This window comes from Ursus americanus, chromosome 9 (assembly GCF_024610735.1).
Source record: "Ursus americanus isolate L20-20 chromosome 9, mUrsAme1.1.p, whole genome shotgun sequence".
NCBI classification, from domain to species: domain Eukaryota; kingdom Metazoa; phylum Chordata; class Mammalia; order Carnivora; family Ursidae; genus Ursus; species Ursus americanus.
The window spans coordinates 71955080-71977540 of record NC_142135.1 but is presented as its reverse complement, the minus strand read 5'-3'; the positions used below and the strand labels follow the sequence as shown (position 1 = coordinate 71977540).

Below are 22461 nucleotides of genomic sequence, written 5' to 3'. Positions count from 1 at the left end.
ATCTGCTCAGAACTTAAACCACATAACCAAATTAATAAAAATTGTTTATCTCAGAAAAGGTCAATCTCTGAATGAATGAGATCCTTTTCTCTTAACATTAAAGCAGTGACCTGTTTTAATTTTCTGGAGGCCATATGACCTTCAGGTCACTTCTGGATTCAGAGGATTGACCAAGCTGAAAGTTAAGGGCTTAATCAGTCCTTAGGAGATTTTGTTTTAAAGAAATGTTTGGATTTCCATAATTGACCAACTAAAGCAGTGTCTTCTCTAACAGTAATAACTTTTATACTTATATAGTGTATCTATGTATGTCCTCACAATCCTGTGAAGTAAGTAGGTAAAATACTATTCATTCATTCCTTTTGAGGAATTAAAAATTGGATCTTAGAAAGCCTGGGTTACCATTCCAAGCTCAGGGAGCTGATAAATAGCAAAATAGAGGCTGTAATCTAAAGTCAGTGCTGTTCGCAGTGTACCCTCCTGCTTCTCCTGCAGTGCCTTCCCAAATTGTAAATACTGAATGTGGCTATATTTTTTAGATAAATTCATCTATGATTGCCTTTTTTCATAGTGAGCATCTGTATTTATATTCTTTTATTTTAGCTGAAAGTAAAAAGAAGAAGAAGAAAAAAAAAAACAAGAACAAAAAGGTAATTGGTCTGCCTCCTGAGATAGCTGCTGTTCCTGAGCTGGCAAAGTACTGGGCCCAGAGATACAGGCTCTTCTCCCGTTTTGATGATGGGATTAAATTGGACAGAGGTAAAATATATATATAATGTTTAACATTATTTTGAAATAATTTCAGACTTAACAGAGAAGTGGCAGGAATAGTAAAAAAAATTTTCATAATGCCCTTTACCCAGATTTGGCTATTTTTAACATTTGTCACATTTGTTTTATCATTCCGTCTGTGTTTCTGATCCAGTTCCTTCTACCCCTTAACGCTTGGTGTGTGTATTTTCTAACAACAAGGATACTTTATGTAACAATGATAAAATTATGAATTTAGCATTGCTGCAATATTATCATCTACAGTCCAGACTAGTTTAATCTGCTATCCTAATCATGTCCTTTTTGGCATTTTTTCCCTTCCAGTAGAGGGTCATGTATTGCATTTAGTTTTCATGTTTCTTTAGTTTCCTTTCATCTGGAATAGTTTCTTAGCTTTTTTGTCTTTCATGATTTTGACATTTTCCAAAGAAAAGCACCCAGTTATTTTCTACAGTGTCTCTCAATTTGGATATATATGTGTTTTTTAAAACTTCACATTCAGGTTTAATCTATACTTAATCTATATTTTAGGATAGATAACTAAAGGAATCTTTATTAACTGTCAAAATTAGGAGGCTTGATCTGGGGTTAGAATTTTGGGTTCTGTGAACCTCTTATAATAATTTACAAAATGTTGTGTAGTGAAGAAGTGCATAGGAGTTTGGAGAAATAAGATTGAATAAAATCTTTTTAATTCTATAAAAGGAATTTATATTTTTATTCTTCCAGCAATGAGGAGCCATTTAAAGTTTTGATAAGGAAAGGGAACAGGAAAATTGGTGTATCATTTTGTTCAGAGAAATAGCTCTCTGAAAAAAATGTTAATGTCTTCTATTGGGAAAGGAGGTCAGTTTGCTTCCCCATTAGAAATGAAATAATCAGGAAACTCAGTGGAGTCTGGGGAGTTGGCTAGTTGAATAGCTAACTTTCCATTTTCCATAATTGTCAGTAGTTAATACTTCAAACAGAAAAACTAAAACTGCATTCAGTTGTTGGAAGTATATTACAAAAGAATCAGGCAAGAATTGAGGCAGTTGCTTTGGTGGAAATTGGGAATGGGGATGGAACTGCTCCTTTGTGGAGCATTTTTAAACAAGCTTTGTGGAACTTTTTTTAAAACTAAGTAATTTATAATTTTTGGAAAAGAGAAACTAAGTTTTGCTTAAGTATGTATAATATATAGTAATGTTTAGCTGTGTTTATGCGTGGGTTGACTTCTTGAAACTGAACATCTTAACAGACATGCTCTTCCCTTCACAGAGGGCTGGTTTTCAGTTACTCCTGAGAAGATTGCTGAACACATTGCTGGCCGGGTCAGCCAGTCCTTCAAGTGTGGCATTGTAGTAGATGCATTTTGTGGAGTTGGAGGAAATACTATTCAGTTTGCCTTAACAGGAAAGAGAGGTAATTAGCCATCAAAGGAAGAAAAGTAATTTCTTTTTAGTTTATTCAGCAAATGTTTCATTTTGCTTTAGCCTATCTTGGCTGAGATTAAATATATAATTAGTAATTTAATGCTAAATATTTAAAATAATAACTAGCCTATAGTAAGCATACACTTTGTATCACATACTGGTCTAAGTGCTTAATATGTATTAATTTATTAGTCAGCACTCTTGTGAGGTGTTATCTTTTACTGTCTGCGTTTCGCAGATAAACTGGGAAATAAAGAGATGAGATAACTTGTCCAGGATTACACAGACACAGCTTGGTGAAGCCAAGATTATAATAGTATATAAAACTAAAAATATTAAAATGGGGAACCATTCTTTAGAAGAAGCGTGGACAGGGAGTTCCAGCTTTGCCACCTTTATGACTTTGGACATCGTTTAACCTCAATTTAAAGGAGACCTTAAATTGAGATAACTTCTGTAATACCTTTCAGCTTGTGCATTGTAAAACTCTAAAAATCGTCTAAGTATTAGATCATTCTCCTGGTGGTTTGACTTTGGAATCATGAAAAAGAAACCCTCTGTCACTATAAATGTTCCAGGAGCTATGTCAAGTAGGTTGTATGTGTGCTATTTCTCAGAGAAAAGAAAACTTTATAGAATTGGACCTGTCTGCCCAAATGGGCATAGCTGAGTCATGAAGCCAGGATTTTTACTCAGTTTTTTCTGATATCCCTGTTCTTTCTAAATTCTTTTGAAAGTGTAGTGTAATGTGACATTTTAAAGATATCAGTTGTTAAGTCATACTGTGAAGATGCTTTTTTCCCCCAATATCTTTATATTATACATGTAGCTTCCATTTCAGTGAATTGTAGTTAAGTCTCATTAATTTATATAAAGTTTTTAATGTTAATTAGGAAAGTATGATTCTGGAAGCATAATATGGAAGCTAGAAAATGGTGAAGGACAACTTAACATTGAAGACCCTGACCCATGCTGATGAACTGTGACCTTTATTAAATCATGCTCCAGGGCATGACAGGTCTCACCTCATATGGTCTTCTAGTAGCCAGAATGAAAGTTGTCTTCACATTTACTGGAATAGGAGTTATTTTCTTGTTCCCTTAAATTATTTACTCTTAAAGTTCTCCTTTGTGCTTGCCAAATAAGCCAGTCCTGTGAGCTCGTATCAGTGTTTATTGCATGGAAATGATCTTTCCTCAAAAATTTTCAAATTTGTCTTCATTTTGACATTGTATCATAACATGACAATTAAAATATCTGCCCTCTGATAAAGCAGCAAATAGATCTGGAAATTTTTTCAAAATATGGAAACCATCCATATTGTAGATTTATATTTCTTTGAATATAGGTCTCTTGCCAAGGCTTTTTGTAGCTTAGTACACATTTGGTAAAGAAAAATGTCTAATATGGGTCCCAAGCTAAAGGAAGGCTACTTCTGCCATGTTCTCCCAGACCCAGTTGTTGTCTAGGCATATACTCAACTGAATGGTTAGAGAATCCACAAAGTTTTGCATTTTGATGTTAAAGATTTTTTCCCTTTCTGTGTACTTCAGTATTACTGCTATCCAGTAGAATTTTCTGTGATAATGGAAATGTTGTGTATCTGCACTGTCCAGTATGATAGCCACTAGCCATATGTGGCTGTTGGGCATTTGAAATGTGGCAGTGTGGTGGTGTCTGGGTAGCTCAGTGGGTTAAACAGCCAACTCTTAATTTTAGCTCAGGCTGTGATCTCAGGGTCCTGGGATGGAGCCCTGTGTCAGGCCTCCACGCTCAGTGGAGAATCTGCTTGAGAATTTTCTCTCCCTCCCCCTCTGCCCCTCCCCCAGCTCACATGTGCACACACATACTCTCTCTTGCAAATAAATAAATAAATCTTTAAAAAATTTGGCAGTGTGACTGAGGATCTAAATTCTTTATTTCATTTTAATCAGTTTAAAGTTAATAACACGTATGGCTAGTAGCTACCATTATTGGACAGTGCAGTTCTATATAATGTCATCCAACATTTGCCAGCATTTCATTTACATGATAGACTGAGTGCTTATAATCTGTTAGGCCTAAAAACAAAGCAGCCTCTAGGAGAAATGAAGATAAAAACATGAGGATTGACTGAATATATTTGATGTTAAAAATCATTTTTACCATTGAGTTTTTGGTGTTGTCAGCATATCTTTCCATCTGTCTCTGTACTACTAATGGAGCAGATTGAACAGCTGAAAAGGGCATTTTCATCTTTTCTCTTATGAATGTTAGTTTATTTAGAACAGAAAAAAATAGCATTGTAAACATGATTTCAACACGTAATTGTAGCTTGTATTCATTGTTCGAGTGATTTATTTAGTGTATTATTTCTCAAAAGTGTTAACAAATTTTGAAACTGGCATTTTCTAGAAAACCAGCTATGTTTCCATGACAACCATGGTGTATGCATCAGGGTTCCACTTAGCCCTTCCAAATATAAAATATTGACACCAGCATACTGGTGCACATACAGGTGCACTTGAGTTATTGACTGCCAGATAGGAGTAAGCTAAAATTAACTTATGTTTGTATTGCTAATTATGAAATTGGAATAAATTAAATGAAAGCCCATTCGATGAAAACATAACATTGTCGGTTCCCTCTTCCTAAGATGTCTCATTAAACATTATCAGCAGATGTTTTTACACTTCTTCTTTGTAAGCTGGCTATATGGGTTTGTCAAAATATGTTTAAATTTGCTTTTCTGTAGAAGTTGTCAGATTTGTCTTTGGAAGCTGTGTCTCATTTTAGGAAATTGGTCGTTTCTGAAATCCTAGTCTTATAGGCCTGTTATGCAGTGACCCTTCCAAGTGTTTGCTGCTCAGGCCATTCAGAGCACAGTGCTGAGCACATGTTTACCTCTCAGTAGATACTGTGTGGCAACTGTCACTACTTGCTCTGGCAAAGCTGGCTGAATGACACAACTTTGAAAGCCAGGTCCTTCAGTCACATTTTCTTGGTATTACGCAAGTGAATCTTTCTAATTTAAATTAAAATCTTTAATTTAATTAAGTTCTTTATCTCTGGTATATGTACCAAACTCCCTCAAGTCTTTAAAAAAAGTTCTTACACAGAGAAAAAAATCAGACTGCTCAGAAGATGAACTCTTCTATAGGTCGGTGTCATTGACTCTTCTTTTCCCACTTCTAGTGATTGCCATTGATATTGATCCTGTGAAGATTGATCTTGCTCGCAATAATGCAGAAGTTTATGGAATAGCAGACAAGATAGAGTTCATCTGTGGAGATTTTCTCCTCCTGGCTTCACATTTAAAGGCTGATGTTGTATTTCTTAGCCCACCTTGGGGAGGACCAGACTACGCTACTGCGGAGACCTTTGACATCAGGACCATGATGTCTCCTGATGGATATCCTTTGAAAGGCTGAGGGTTTACTCAAACAGTGGTTGTGGAGAGAATGGTGTGTGTGTGAGTGAGTGTGTGTTGTGTGTGTGTGTGTTTCGGAAAGAGAGATTAGTGAAGTGGGGAAATACTAATAGCACTTGATAGATTCCAGTTTATTTTGCATAAAAAGCCAGTATGTAAAAATTAAGTGGTGGTTGATTTCCAAGAGGAATGGCAGATGTGAAGTCATATTTTCTTCGGGTACTATCCAATTTTATCATTATAATACAAGAACTAGGAAATATTAATTACTTGAAATTATTGTCTTAGAAATAGGGAGTTTCCTCAAATATCTGTCCGTAGACTCTGGGTGGCCAGAGACTTTTCTTCGACTTACTCTGACTTGTGCTAATTCTCTTTGCATCTTCAAATGTTTCCTGTCCCTCTTCCAAGATAACTGAAGCAAACCCTTCTTTCATAAAGAATAGCATTTATTATTTGTCCCTTTCTTTATCTCTCCTCCCCAGAGGAATCAACTGTTTGACTCTAACAGGAAGCATGTTTCTAAATTGCTAATTAAAATTTAGAATGTAAACCACAACGACCAGATTTATTTGTCTTTATTCTTTACTGTAAAGAGGTGGTATTATGCTTTCCTGTTCTGTTTTCGTAATAATTAGGAAATGGCAGAAAGAGAAAGTGTATTTCTGACTCTTGGCTGCTTTCCACAAGGATAATCAAATGAATAGGCTCAACTTCTAATCTCTGACCCATCTGAATTACAGAATCTGCTACTTAATTCTCTTTTAGGTTCCATTAGAGGATCTAAATGTGTGTCTCAAAGTTATGTATCAAAATACATTTGGGTTATGACATAAGAACATATCTCTGATCAGAAATTAGCTGCTCTTTTTATTACCATTCCTCAACTGTTGTCCACCTTTGAAATCTTCAGGCTTTCCCAGAAGATCACTAATAATATTGTTTATTTTCTTCCAAGAAATGCTGATATTGACCAGGTAAGCCACTACTAAAGAACTCCTATGAGCCTCTGGCATAACTTACAAAAAATGGGCAGAAAAAAAGGTACAAGGCCTTCCTTTGAGAATGTATTTATAAGAAGTCTATGGATTTTGACTATTATTGGAAAACTGGAGGTGTTTGGCAATTAAATCCATGCCTGTTTCATCCACTTCATCTCCACATCTCCTGGAGGACATACACATAAATAGAACCCTTTGGTCTTTTAGTTATATGTTCTGAAAGGATGACTGCATGTGTTGTGTTTCAAATGCGCATACCTAAACTAGCCAAGATCTGTCTTTATTGAGACCTACCTTGAGAGTAGAGGTTTTAGGTATTCCTCAAAAGAAGCCTAAATAGAAACATACAGACAGATGAAACCTTAATTTGGCCAGAAGCAATTTTAATTATAGTCTTGAAATGTAGGACACTTGACTAATGGTTTAATGTCCTTATTCCATTCTTCCCATAAACGCTTATTTAATAATGTTATTTTTTTCTCTTGTAGAATTGGATTTGGCATAACTGCCTCCTAAAGATTCAATGATGTCTTTTCTTCATGTTTTTGTTGATTTGCTTTCTATAAACACTACATATCTAATGTGTGATAAGTATTCTGTTGAAAATCTTTTGTCTTTTTATATTTTGAATTTTACTGTAGCGTTACTAGCTCTGAGGTTTTCCATTCTCTCCTGTTTGATACTGATAGCTGACCCTGTCATTCTGACCTTTTTCATCTTGTTCTGAAGAAATTATCTCCCATTAGGTATTCAACTAAATTTCTCACCACCTTTGTTCCTTTTTCTGGGGCATCAATTATGTGGACATTAATCTTTCATAACTATATTTCGTGGTGCTTTTTCTCTTCGTTTTTCTTCTGGGAGATTTGGTCTTCCAACTAGCTCATTCCTCAGGTATATGTGTTCTATTATCTATCTCATCTATTGTATTTTTTAGTTCAACTATTAATATTCTTTATACTTAGTATTTCTGCACTGTTTTTTGTTTTCTTCTTTTACACTCTAATAATAATACCTTCTTAGTGTTACTTTAAGAAGTTTAAATTCCTAATCTGGTCTATCCTTTCTGTATTTCCTATAATTTAGAATCCATTTTGTTTTTCTTCCATGAAGTACTTGTGGTCCTCAAATGTCTCATCTTACTGTGTATTGGCTGTTCTCAAGTAATGCAGAAGGATACAGGCTGTGCTTTAGGGTCCCTGGGGACCCTTGTAAAAACTGTAACTATCTAAGCCTCACCTCAGAAATTGACCTAACCTGTTTTTTAAAGCTGCCAGATCATTCTAATATGTAGCCTGGGTTGAGAACCACTGCTGAAGTCTGTATTAGCCCCACTGATAACCTCAAGGGATGAAAGTGGGTAAGCTATGGGGTTGCCAACCCAGGCACCAGAAGACTGCAATTAATTATCACCAAACACCATCTCATACAGCTCCTCAGCTTTGGGTAGGAGCTGGACAAAACCAGATTTAAAGGCTATACTCTTTAATCTTCTAGTGTCATTCATCAGCTCACTGGCGTGGAGAGGGAAGAGTGAGACAGTGACTTTCAGGGATTAATTCCCACCTGTTCCTCTCAGCTCTTCACAGCAAGATTTCTTTGCAGACTGCCCTAACTTTACTCCTGAACATAGACCAGAGTTCCCAGTTCCTGTAAGTGAGGCATCATATACCAAATACAGGGTGATTGGGAGGGAGCAGCAAGAGCAGAATATCTTTTAATTTTTTAATTTATTTTAGAGAGAGAGAACACAAGTGTGGGGAGAGGGAGCGAGAATTGCAAGTAGACTCCTCGCTGAGTGCAGAGCCCAATGCGGGGCTCGATCTCACAATCCTGAGATCATGACCTGAGCTGAAATCAAGAGTTGGCCGCTTAACCAGCTGAGCCACCCAGGTGCCCAGAGAGCAGAATTTCTAAGTTCTCGTTTTCTTTCTTCCTGTCTTAGCTTCTCACAAGCACAAGCACTTCCTTCTTGCCCCGGGCCAGAAGCACTCCCCTCCATCCTACACACACATATTCAAACCATCCTGAGTCTCCAGAGGTTTCTTTTGTTTGGTGGTTTCCCTCTCTTGTGTCTCTAGGGCTGTCTTGCAGTAGCCAACATTCATGCTAGTTTAGCATCTTCCTAGGGCTTTGGTCATCGGGACATAAATAGCAGTGCAACCTTCTTATTAAGAAGGTGGAGATTAAATGCCCCGTCTCTCTCATTGGATGACTTCAAGGCTCTGATGATCTAGGATGTAAACTGGACTTTAAAGAAGCTTTGATTGTAGGAGTTGAGAAGGTGGCAAGAGCACCAGTGACATGGAAGTGAGCATGTGTGGATAATGTTCAGTTAATGGGCTCAAAACGAGAGAGAGAGAGAGAGATTAAGAGTCACACAGACCTAGTTTAGTCTGTGTGGCAATGGTTCTGAGGCGTAAATAAGTATGTGGGTAAAGCACTTATCACAGTACCTCTAGCCCATAAACTCTCAATAAAGTCTTGTGTATGTGATTCAGAAGATCCTGTTACAAAGTTTTTGTGAGAAGAATGTAGATGTTACTAACACTTTGAGGAGGGCCAGTACAGAAAGATAACATCTTTTCTCTAGAAGATAGAATAGAAGGTTTTATGTTTGTGAAATGATAGAATTTAATTTATAAACACACTTCCCAGATCATATGTTTTTCTCCTTTATCAGAGACGTACACTCGCTTGAAAGGACATACTGTTGTGTCAGTTTGTCACACTCTCCCAATCTTGGCTTATTTCCTTGGTCTTTGGAACCCTGGCCCTCAGCTCTGGCTCCTAATTGAAATTGCCTGAGTGGTTTTTTTTCAAATTGTGGTAAGATACACATAACAAAACTTACCATAAACTATTTGTAAACATACAGTTTAACGGCATTACATACATTCACATTGTTGTGCAACCATCCCTACCATCCATCTCAGAACTTCTTCATCTTCCCAAATTGAAACTCTATAAACACTGACTCCCCATTACCTGGCAACTGCCATTCTACTCTCTCCATGAATGTGACATTCCAGGAACCTCAAATAAGTAGAATCATACAGTATATGTCCTTTTGTATCTAGCTCTTTCCACTGAGCGAAATGTCCTAAAAGTTCATCCATGTTTCAACATGTGTCAGAATGTCCTTTCTTTTTAAAGCAGAATAATATTCCATTGTATGTATATGCTACATTTTGTTAATCCATTCATCTGTGGACATTTTGGGTTATTTTCACCTGGCTGATGTGAATAATGCTTCTTTGGACATACAGTATCTATTCCTGCTTTCAGTTGTTTTGGGTATATAGCCAGAATCGAAACTGCTTAACCATAGAGTAATTCTGTTTAGTTTCTTGAGGATCCACCATACAGTTTTCATGGCAGCTGAACCAGTTTACGTTCCTACCAGCAGTTCTTTAAGAGTTGCAGTTTCTCCTCATTCTTGCTAACATTTGTTTTTTCTGTTTGTTTTGTTTCGTAATAGCCATCCTAACGGGTATGAAATGGTATCTCATTGTAGTTTTGATTTGCATTTCCCTGATGATTAGTGATGTTGACCGTCTATTCACATACGTTTATTCTGGATATTAGTCCCTTATCAGTATATGCTTTGCCCATATTTTTCCCATTCAGCGGGTTGCGTTTTTACTATCTTGACAGTGTTCTTTGCTGCACAAAGTTTTAATTTTGATGAAGTTCAACTTAGCTGTTTTTCCTGTGTATTGCCTGTGCTTTTGGTGTAATATTCAAGAAATTGTTGCCAGATCCAATGTCATGAAATTCTTGCCTGTGTTTTCTTCTGAGAGTTTTATCATTTTAGCTGACTAGCTTTTTAAAACTACCAGTACCCTGGTCCCCTCGGAAAGATTCTCTCTGATTTATTTTCTGGGTGAGGCCCACGCATAAATTTTTTAGAAGTCCCCAAATGATTGTAATGTGCGGCCAGAGTTGAGATTCTTTGGGTTAAGAGAAGGATAAATAAAATGAACAACCCTGAGCTGTTACTGTGTGGGTTAGAAGGAGAGGAAATTAGATCTTGTCACCTGTCATCTATTTATGAGCCGCTCTATTTAAACATTAGACCTCCAAAACACTGTATGCTATATGCTGTACCAGTTACAAGAAAAAGCACTGTCCCCTTGCTCCCTGCATTTTTTATATCAGATTTGTTATTAAATCATACCTGCTACTCATGTGACTCTGATCTGCATCCTAGACTCCCAGATAGGGTTGAGCCTGTTGATTCCATAATTCTTATTTGCCCAAGTAAATATTATGCTCTATAACTAGTCTCATAAGAGGTTATATATCCTAAAATTAAATATTAGATGAGCTTACTTGGATACTTGAATGACAATAGGAAATTTACTACTTATTGCAAAAGTTACAATGAGTACATTTTTTCTAGTTAAATTAACACTTTTCCAAGGAGAAAGTTAACTTTTTTCCTTAACTTGGATTTTTGGTTTACTTCAGAAACCTGCTAAATCATAGTTGGTAGTTCATTCACATTTTCTACCTGTAGAGGGAGTAATGACACTGAAGAATAATAGAAGTCAAAAGGAAATGAGATTTCAGGTATATTATATTGTTTGGTATTAAGTTTGGATCAAATTACAGAAGGAAGTCAACTTTTCTTTTTAAAATGAGGAAAATCTATCCATATGTAGGATTTTTTAAATGAGAAAACTTGCAGTACTGCAAGAATGAGAGAACGCAGCATTACAGAGAAGTCAGCTTTTCTATTAAGGAACATTTAGAATGTCACAGCGACCTGAACTTACAAATGGGCTGGATTCCCCAAGTTTATGAGTTGGCTCTTGGAAACTCAGACTTCATTTTTCCCATAGAAATGTCTATAAAGAACAGTTAATTTCCCATCCAGGGAGACTTATACCCTGGACTATATTTATATTTAGGGTAACTAAACTGAGTATGGGCCCAATACAGATACAGCTTGTCCTGTAGTCTCTCCACATGGGAGATGAGGCCAGTTGTTTTCTGTATCTAGCAAAATATTTTTCTAGGTCCCCTATTATCTCAGTCTTTTATTCCCTTTTTCCGTGTGGGGGTTACTCCAGGACACAAATTCCCTTGTTACCCAAACTCTCACTGTCCAACTCAAGAACTAACTAATGTAGAAAGTCTTTTTGTGCTAGGCTCTTTGGAGGGAAATCACAAGTGAAACTTCGGAACTGATTAGCTTCAGTTCAAAGGCCCAGAATATATGTATTTATCTACTGGATGCCTCTTTCTTGCTGTGTTTTCTTTCATTTCTTTCCTTTGACAATCATCCAGTTGCAGCCAATACTAGCTTTGGATCCACCAGGCATTCCAAATATGGAAAACTTCTGTTTTAAAAAGTAAACATACACAATATGGATAGAGGTCTCTGAGCAGAGTAGAATGTTTGTATGAAGTCCCTGTGAGCAGAAGCTCAAACCAAGAGGAGCCCTGTCTCCTAGGCAGACACTGGAATAAGGGGAGGAGTGGCTGCTGTTTGGGGTGATACAGCACCTCCTTATCCTTCTCTCTCAAAATGTCTGGCCTCAGAAAAGTGATAGCATTTATGCATTTCAGGTCAAATTAATTTAAAGCTCTTTCCTTTATAATTTGTTTAAACCAGTATAGAAAGCAAAGCAACATTGAGCAGCATCCCTAAGAATTGTGTTCATAAGTGAACTGGGAGGTGGCCCTTTATCATGTAACTCCTGGCACTTGTTTAGTAGCCATGCTCCACCCTTCCATTACTTCCCCCACACAGACATCATGATAACAAGTAAGCCAGACCCCACCTATTTTATTTCCTGATAAAACAGGAAAATACTTGCAAATTGACCTAATACCATAGGTAAAACTTAACCTGCAATTGTTTAAGTTGTATCCTTAAGTATAGAAATTATGAGATTTAATCAAGAGGGCTCTTTCTAGTGGGCAGAGTTCTTGAAGCTCCCACTGGAACCAGTATGTCGTGTCTAGGAAGGGGCAGATTCCTAATTAGAGCAGTCATCACACTTCTAATAGCTTATTTCATTAGGTAGGTAGGCAGGCAGGAAAGGAGAAAGGAAGGAAAGGAGTACTTATTTATAGGTAACATTTCTAAAACCACATAGAAGAATACAGCTATGCAGTTGAATAATTAAAGTTATTTATAAATATGGAAACTATTAAGTAATGTTATTTGGGAAAATATTTTAAATATAATTAAATTCAGTTCATTAACATTTTTTAATATTTGTTTTTAGCTGAGTACAATAAAAATTTACCACTAATTTGTTTGCAAATATTAGTTATAAGCTGTTATAGTATCTATTCATTTAATAAATGAAAAATTAGGGCCTTACTGGTTTCTGAATATTAAGAGTGATAAGAAATTTGTGTCAAATTCTTCTAAATGAAATTTCCATAGTAGAAATCTGGTCTAAGGGCAGCACTGTCAGATAGCCAAAACTGTGTCCACGTAGTAAGTACGATGAAGTCATCTCAACAAGTAGAGGACCCTTAGTCCAGGTGTAGATACCAGAAGCATGAGAGAATAGAAGGAGGACCAAGAACTGGATTGGATTTCTGGTATGTGTAGGAATAGTAAACTCAAACCGTTGAACCTGAAAATAACCAGCCTCTAAGACTCCGAACACTCAAAAGTACATACTACAAAGGACCAGTACCCTGCATTTGTATACAACACAATTGTTAATTATAAGTGCTTAATAAATGTTTCTTGTCTGGATGTCATACTTAGAGTTTGGGGCTTCCCCTGCACATTTCATTGGATTATCACAGCAGCTAAAGTAGACAGGTCAGGTTATCCGCCTAAAGGTTATAGAAAAGTGAACTAGGGCAGTTCAGTGATTTGCCTGGTCATTCTGTTTCACAATGGCAGTGCCTTACTGTCTCCCACTGACGAGGGATTCATTACCAAAAGGAACAGATCCCATCTCTTATCACTGAGTTAGCCCACCCTGAAATTGGGAGCAATGAATAGAAGTTGAGGTGACAAGAGAAGCAAAAGGAATTATGAAGAATTTCTGCTGAATCAGTTCTGTTCCATTCCTGATCGGTGAGAAAAGCAAAAGAAGGCTAAAAATTCACCACAAACTAGAAGGCACTTGCTGCTGAGCTTTGTCTGCTACAGGTATTCTCTTATCTCGTCTAGTAACTGCTACCAGGTTCCTAGACCACCTCTGTTCCTAGCGAACCCCACTGCTTAGTACACGTGTTGCAGTTAAGTACATAGTTGACCAGCTTCTCATGTTTATTAGCTGGCTTTTCCCTTGTGAAGTTTGCTGTTGGACCATAGAGCAGTGTTTTTCGTTCTTGTACTCCATATATTCTCATTCTCCACAGGGGCCGTGCACCTGGTCTCGTAAGTGGAATTGGAAAGGCACAAATGCTTCTGAACATAAGCTTATATTTCCTTCATCCCTTTGGGTAAATTTTTCAGTAAATGATGTAGATAAATAGAGGATACCACACGTAGTGCTACGAACAAGTCCTGTGCTAATAGCTGGGGACTTCCTGATTCTCCGGTCTGTTGTGCTTTATGTAACTAGTTAAATTTGAGAAGTCTTCATGTTTCCAGGTTCCAGCTCTGAGAACAGGTAAGAAGTAAAGCTTAGTGAACTGATTTTTGGTAGCCTTCTCCTAAGAGACTAAAGCAGGTAAACTTTTAATGCCCAGGAGAATTTTTTTGACGTATCCCCACTGCCCTTCTGTTAACAATGGTGGCTTTTAAAAATCATACTTGTTTTAATCAACAAGTAAATATTGAAAAAGGAAAGAAACAGGAAATGATATGTGAGAACCTGAGGTAGCATTCAAGTTATCTGAAAAACTATTAGCAGAAAATTAAGATTCATTCACTTAAGCATAAAAATCTCATTTCTGTTTACCATGTGCTACTAAATAGAACTAATCTTAATAAATATCTACAGGTTTTGAGCATTGCCTGGTTTTCTACTGATAAAAAATATTTCCTTTTATCTCCTGGACAACTGTCCATCAGAAATATTTTACCCAGCTTACTTTCACTTGTGTATAATTATTAATGGGATGTCAGAAAAAGAACATGAAGGCAAAAGGAACCATAGATAGGTACTTACCTGTTGGACACTAGGTTTCTAATCACAACCAATAATCGTTCAGGTGCTTGCTGTTCCGGTCACTAATTGACAGAAATCCATAGACCCCCGTAAAAAATGCTCTTCATTTTCACCTGATGTAATTTGTGTCTAAGCAAGTTTTTGCATATTGCGGATACAAACCCTTCTCCAGTGTAGTAATAGGACTGTTTTCAGTGCTCTAATATTTCTGTATCTTTCTTGCAATAAAGTGTTCCTGTCCTTGATATTGATTATGTTTTTTCCATTAGGATCCAGTTTGGTAGTTAGTCTCTCTCATTTGTTCAGCTGCCATACATTTTTACTTCAAATCAGTTTGCAAGGAAAAAAAAAAAATGCAGGGGTGCCTGGCTGGCTCAGTCAGTAGAGCGTGCAACTCTTGATCTCAGGGTCAGTCGTGAGTTCAAGCCCCATGTTGGGTGTAGAGTTTACTTTTAAAAAGAAAGAAAGAAATGCACTTTTAAATGTTTAGTTGGCTTTTAAATCTTAGAAGCCTTTCATTTTCACTAAACTTTTCACCTTTACCATGATGTTTATCCGTTTCTCCATTCCTAGTCCCCAAGGAACAACTACTACAAAATCTAGTTGATGAGAGTTTCAGCCTTAGTTCTAGTTCCAATCCAAAATAATTGAGATTTCTTTGGTGAATCTAGTTAGTATACTTGGGTAGTATGCCAAAAACATAAGAGTGTAATCCAGAGCCGTTGTTAACCTTTATCTATTTTCTTACCTATGTTTTTCTCTCCCTCCCCTCAGTCTCACCCCCTCCTTTCCTCATTGTCTCTCTCAATTTATTAAACTTTAAGAGAGGGTAAGGAATCAAATAGTATTTTGCCAGTTAAGCCTGCTAGTGAAAAATAAAGACAGCTGGAAGTTAATGGCGTTAAGTTTGAAGCAAAGCATTAATAACTACATAATCTTTATAGTCTTTTCAACCTCAGAATGCTAACCTTTTAAAGTATAAAAAGGCTAAAGTTAGAAAATGTTTTTAATTAGAATGTGAGAGTAACATATTAAGGTGGGTTTTTTAAATTTTCTCTCTAAACACTGAATAGAAACAAGTTTTCTCATTGTATTTTGACATAGATTCACCTTTTCCTCCAATATCAGGAACGGTGCACACTTGTTTTATTAGTTTGTCATTTGACTCTCCAGCCTTCATGAAGGCAGAGATCATCAGCTGCCTGGGACAAAAACCTCTAAGTGCTCAGTACATAGTTGTTGAATAAAATAATAAATAATTCATTAACTGTTTTGCAACAAACCTGGGAAAACCCCCACACGTTGAGGACATCTCCACTCCTTTCTCTATCCAAAGCACCCAAGTCCAGGCAACCCTTTAAAAAGTGGGGGAAAAGGGAAAAGAAAGTACCCCACCTTCTCAGATATTTGTTTTAATGTAATTCTATTTATGGCTCACAAAATATACCATTTAGGGAGATAGGTAGTATTCCTATTTTTCAGATCTTTCTAAATTGATGGTTGAACAGGTATTAAGATATGCCTCTGACTTTGCTTTTGGTTTTCTGCTAGACCTATCCTAGCAGATTTTTGCTATGGTTTCAGCTCTGCTCTGGTTCTCTTAACCTGCCCTCTTCTCTCCTCCCCTCTCCTTCTCTCTCCTCCCCAACCAACACTATTCCCCCAGAGAAAACTAGAGCTTTTGCTGCCAATGTTACTTCCTCTAAGTAAATCACTAATTAAGGGAACAGGAGAAATACTGCATCCGAGTTATATCTAACTCCTAGAAAAATTACTATGAAATTATATTTTAGATGTACCAGTCAGAATGCCTTTCATTGGTTAAAGACAAAATTTTTTATTTTGCCCTTCCTTATGAAAAGTCAGACTGGCAGAGGCACCTGGCTGGCTCAGGCGGTGGAGCGTGTGACTCTTGGTCTCGGGGTTGTGAGTTCAAGCCCCACTTTAGATGTGGAGCCCACTATAAAAGAAAAGAAAAAAAAATCAGACTGGCATAAAGATCCCAAAATAGAAAATAAAACAATTATTCCTATAATTGCCACTCTGAGACTAGCTGGATACTTTTAATTTCAAAAGTTTTACTTTAATATATTCCTTATTAGTGAATAGTGGATACACATGTGCTTTTTATCATTATGACAAGTACTGTGTTTGACTCCAGTTGTCAACTATTCCTGTTGATAAAAACACAGCCATCTCTTTGTGTCCCTTTTGCAGATGGGGGTTGATATTGACAGTGCTACTGACGGTTTCTTTTAGAATGACCTGTGGTTTCTTCCCTATTTCTGTATCTGTGACTTTCTTTCTAAGAGGAAGTTGAAATGCTTTAAAATACATACTCATTGGTGATGCACAATAAATCTTCCCCTCAGCCAGATGCTGGTGTAGCATGTATAATACCACTGAGATTAGATCTCTGAACCTTCAAACCAAAATAAATCAACAGCACCTCTCTTTGCAAAATACACAGTTTTGCCAATTATGATCACAGAATGAGTTACAGAAACTACATGTCTTGGGGCACCTGGGTGGCTCAGTTGGTAAAGCATCCTACTCTTGATTTCAGCTCAAGTCATGATCTCAGATTCGTGCGATCGAGCCCTGTGGAGCCCTTTTAAGATTCTTTTTTTCCCTCTCCCCCTCACCCCAACTCCTGCTCACCCTCTTTTGCTCTCTCTCAAAAAGAAAGAAAGAAAGAAAGAAAAGAAAGAAAGCAAGAAAGAAAAAAAACTACACATCTCCTCTTGTTTGAACCTACCTCTGGCATTTTAAGTATCCCTTTTTCCATCACTGTGCGTCTTCAGTTATCAGACTCCCAGGGCTTTCCTGATGCAATGCCCTTCCCCATAATCATTCTCACTGCTACCAAGATGAAGCTTATCTCTGGTAATATAATCATGGGGTTAGAAGGTAACATTATTTGCTAATTAATAGACCTGAGAGGTCACATGAAAAGCTGTTGGATGAAAACAAAACTTTTATCTGTATAAGAACTTAGGGGAAAGCATTGCAAGCTTGAAGCATCCTTTTGATGTTAACCGTGTGGAGATGGAAAGGGGGTGATGCTTTTAGCTTCCTAATAAAAAGGTTGGTTTGGGGCGCCTGGGTGGCATGATCGGTTAAGTGTCCGACTCTTGGTTTCAGCTCAGGCTGTGATCTCAGGGTCGAGAGATGGAGCCCCATGCCCCGCATCAGGCTCTGCACTCAGCGCAGAGTCTGCTTAAGACTCTCTCTCCCTCTGCCCCTCCCCTCCACGTGCTCTCTCTAAAATAAATAAATCTTTAAAAAAAATAATAAACGTTGGTCACTGTATTCTAGTAGACCTCAAAAAGTAGGGGGACTTAAAAATACATACACAAGAGCAACAGATGGAGGAAGTGGTTCTGGTTGGGACACCAGCATAAGAGACCAGTTAGAGAAGGGAAAAGTATATAATAGAGACTAGAACTCTCACAGGAGAGTGGGATCATGTCTGTCTAGCCTCTTTGATGTATTCCTAGCATCATGTAGCAGATGCTCGGTAAATAATGTTCAATGAGTGAGATGGTAAGGTGAAGAGGACAAAAGTTTTCAGGGAAGAAAGTTATTCTTTAAATTTCTATCTTAATAAATAAAACTGATGTTTGGGGAAAATACGTTCATTTTCTCTTCCTCTGAGTTCTTTAGCTTCTGGCATTGGAGAAGTTAGCTCCTGCGCAAATAACATAGCACAATGGCCTTACCCATATTATCGAAAGTGTTTGAAACAAGTATTTCCGCCACCAAACAACTGCATTAATGCTTGCCTGGAAAGTAACAGTGAACATTTGAGATGCCTCATTATTTGAAAAACTTAAATGAAAAGCCAGAGTCTTATTATTTGATAAAGCATATAAATAAAAGATTTATTTTGAAATCATGTTTATGTTATGTGTGACTTTCTTCCATTCCTTTTTTTAGGTGGCGTCCTTAGCCGGGCCTGGAGGGCAAGTGGAAATAGAACAAAACTTTCTTAATAATAAATTGAAAACAATCACTGCTTATTTTGGGGACCTGATTCGAAGATCAGCCTCTGAATCGTAGCTGTGAGGTGGTACAAGGACAGAAAGTTCATGTGTGGTCAGAACATTATTCACATGAGACCCTTGGAATTTCTGTATTCACTAATATTTTGTACCCACCATCTTATATCACCATATGAAATGGAAACTTATGGTAGATTAAGGCATATTAATGAAGTACTTTGACATCTTTGGATAATATTAACTCTGTACATTATACATTAGGATAGTAAGTATCTGAAATGGAAAAGGTAGATTTCTCCTGTGCTTAACTGTCAGACAATGTATATTTATGTATGTGTGTGTGTCTGGTTTTTTTTTTTTTAATAATTGCATATGTTTTGGTATAACATCTTTGTAAGTGTGTATAAAAAATAATTACTGTGTTTTTTCTAACAGAGATATAAGAAAACAATGAGCCGTAGTCTGCCCATTTGACCCCTGCTGAAATAAATAATGTTAAACCTTTAAGGGTAGAAACATAAACAGTACAGAAGGGTACAAAATAAAAAGTAAAATTCTCTCACCCCCTGGCCCTACCCTTTATTCATTTATCTAAAGAAAACTACAGCCAACAGTATTTTATAATTCCCTTAGAGGACAGAAAAGGAACTGCAGTATATTTTAATATACTTTTTTCTCTCTAGTTGATGCACTCACTGTTCAATACTCCTTCCTTTTTTTTACTTAATCTTGTTTTAAACTATGTACATTTTATGAATAAATCTTGAAGACCTTTCCTGTGCTTACATATATAGAGATCTACCTCATACCTTTTCATGGCTATCTTGTATTCCATCTAAAAGATGGAATTAATTAATTTAACCAGTCCCCTGGTGACGGACACTTGGGCTGTTCTCAGTTTTTTGTAACTATCAACTATTGTGGGCATCATCAGGCATTTTAATTTTGTTATCTCATGTCAGAAAAATGGTATCTTAGTGTTTGTAAGTACTTCTTAATTATGAGTGAGATTTGAACATAATTTTCATATATTTTGGTCTTACAATAGTTTTCCCCTTTTAAACTGACTGCCCTATCTTATCAGTTTTCCTTTTGGATTATTTTTCTTATTAATATGCATGAATTCTTCATAAATTAAAGAGCCCTTTGTCTTCAGTAGGTGTTGCAAATAATGTATTTCCAGTTTGTTATTGGCCTTTGCTTGTTTTGTGACTTTTACTTACCATTCATAAGTTTTTAAGTTTCATGTAGTCAGACTTACCAGTCTTTTTCTCTGTTGCTTCTGGGTTTATGGTTTTTTGAAAGAGCTTTTGCATTGGCAGAATACAAATACATTTTTCAGGCTTTTTTCTAGAATTTTACTGTTTTTGTGTCTTTGCTTCATCTGGAATTTGCTTTTTAACATCCTCTTATTTTATAAAGTTAGTGTGGTTTTTTTTTAATCTCCATTGCAAGAACAATACGCAATATATTTTGTAACATTGGGATTTATATTCTTTTTCTATTAAAATGGCAATGAAAGGAAGAATGTGTGGTGCTTAATTATTCATCTAAAAAAGTATGTTTGGTTAGTTTTATAGGTAGATAAAAAGAGAGGGACATAGGACTCTGGCCAGCAGGGATCTGGGGCCTTTATCTTTTAATATCGTGAGCATGTTAAACATTAAACAAAACATGGTTTGGGCTGGGATGGAGCTGGGGAATTGAAATAAATTAGGGGATTTTCAGTAAGTCCCGGAAAGAATAACTATTAAATAAAAACAACTTTGTTGGAGAATGGAGAAGCAGTGCTAACTGCTATCTCTTTAAACTTTACAATGTGTGTGCGATTATCCTGCACTGTAGAAGCAACAGAGCCAGTCATGAAAGGTTAATTTTTTATTGATTTGCAGCATCAAAATCTGTCAGCACTTTGTTTTTATACTTTGCCATTATGGAACATTAGTGTATGTGTCATAAATTTGTCATCATTTTTAAATTAATGGCAACATTGGTCATAAACGTGGCCTCTAGAACTAGAACATGACTGAGCCACTGAGGTAGGAGGTGGAGGAGTAAAAGCAGATTTCCAAAATCACCAGTTGTTTGTTAGTTTGTGTCCCTTAACCTTTCATACATACCTTTTTTCCACAATACATTTTTTTTTTTAAGATTCTATTTATTTATTTGATAGAGACAGCCAGTGAGAGAGGGAACACAAGCAGGGGGAGTGGGAGAGGGAGAAGCAGGCTCCCAGCGGAGCAGGGGGCCTGATGTGGGGCTCAGTGCCAGGACCCTGGGACCACGCCCTGGGCCGAAGGCAGACATTTAACAACTGAGCCACCCAGGCGCCCCCACAATACATTTTCTTATTTATGTATTGTTAGTATTAAAATTATCTTTCTGAACATACATAACCTTAAATGAGTAGAAAAGGAGGCCTCACCAAGATTAAAATATTTCTCTCCACTAATCACACACAGATATAACATTTATAGACTTGTTCAGAGATTATCAGTGCTCAAAAGAACTTTGTTGTGCAGCTCCTGTGTTCAAATAAAATCTTACCAAAAAGCCAAATATACATAAAATGGGTAAAAAGTAAAGCTGCTGGAGCTGCTTCAGATAAGACAAGTGAGGAAACTAGCAGCCCTTGTTCTACTCCAACTCTTTTTTTCTTTTGTTAACATTGCTAAACTTCTTAAAAGACATTTTTGTAAAAAATGAGTATTGTCAATTTCAACACAAAGTGAACAACTCAAGAAGTGACACCCCTACCCTCACCTTCTGTCTGGAGCACCTCCTCTCCCACGTTTCCATTCCACTTCCCAAAGTCAGCCATCGTCAGCACCTCAATGTGTGTGCTTCAAGACGTTTCCCTATCTAATAAACGCTTGCACACACACACTGGGATGGGATGGGATTATATTATTTCGGCACCTGACTTTGTTTTTCATTTAATATGCGTTACAGATCTTTCCACATGCATACATACACATTTGCACTATCATTTTTAACCGTCACATAGTACAGATGTGAGAATTTCTTTAACCATTACCCTACTATGAACATTGAAATTGTTCCCAGTTTTTGCAACTGCAGATGATACTGCAGTGCATATTTCTAAGTAGGGTAGGATCCTAGAAGTGAAATTTTTAGGTTAAAAGTCATGCTTATTTTTATATTTGGTCAAGTTATCAAGTTGCCCTAGAAAACTATATATTCTTACCAACTATGCATGAAAGGGGCCACTTCCCAGACTTTCAAAAACATGGCATGTCTTCACTTCCTATTGTTGCCAAACTGATCAATAAAGTTATCTTAATTGGCATGTCCTGATTACCAGTGAGGTATGAGCAGTTTTTCATACATATAATTATTATTCGAATGCATGTGTTGTTAGGCATCTAATTTTTTCACCATTTTCTAATAAATGAACTAACCTTTCTCCATTAATTTGAAATCAATCGTGTGTGTGTGTGTGTGATTCCGTGTCTGAAATTCTTTTTGTTCATCGATCACTTGTCCATTCCTGTGCCATGTTTTGATTACTGTAGTTTTCAATGTACATGTTAATAGTTGCAAATAGCCCCATCATTAGTCTTTCAGATTTTTCTTGGCTCTTCCTGAGCATTTTTTTACTTTTTCAGATGAGCTTGAATTTGTCGGTTCTATTTTTAAAATCCCCTTTAGGATTTAAAATTTTCAGTTTAGGAAGAATGATGTCACAACATCGAATCTTTCTATACAAAGACTTAAACTGTATGTCCCTTTCTGATCTGT

At 36.8% G+C, this 22461-nt stretch overlaps 1 protein-coding gene across 2 annotated transcripts in view; it reads left to right on the top strand.

The window, feature by feature from the left end:
- The window catches only part of TGS1 (trimethylguanosine synthase 1), a 39018-nt gene extending 19953 nt beyond the window's left edge, over positions 1-19065 (top strand). For both annotated transcript variants that reach the window (XM_045789074.2, XM_087864876.1), the window contains 5 exons: positions 604-759; positions 2032-2175; positions 5361-5577; positions 6494-6572; positions 18635-19065. In XM_045789074.2, the coding sequence (XP_045645030.2) occupies positions 604-759; positions 2032-2175; positions 5361-5577; positions 6494-6572; positions 18635-18757 (719 nt within the window). In that variant the 3' untranslated portion in view covers positions 18758-19065. The remainder of the gene's footprint in view (positions 1-603; positions 760-2031; positions 2176-5360; positions 5578-6493; positions 6573-18634) is intronic.
- Positions 19066-22461: the final 3396 nt, after the last annotated feature.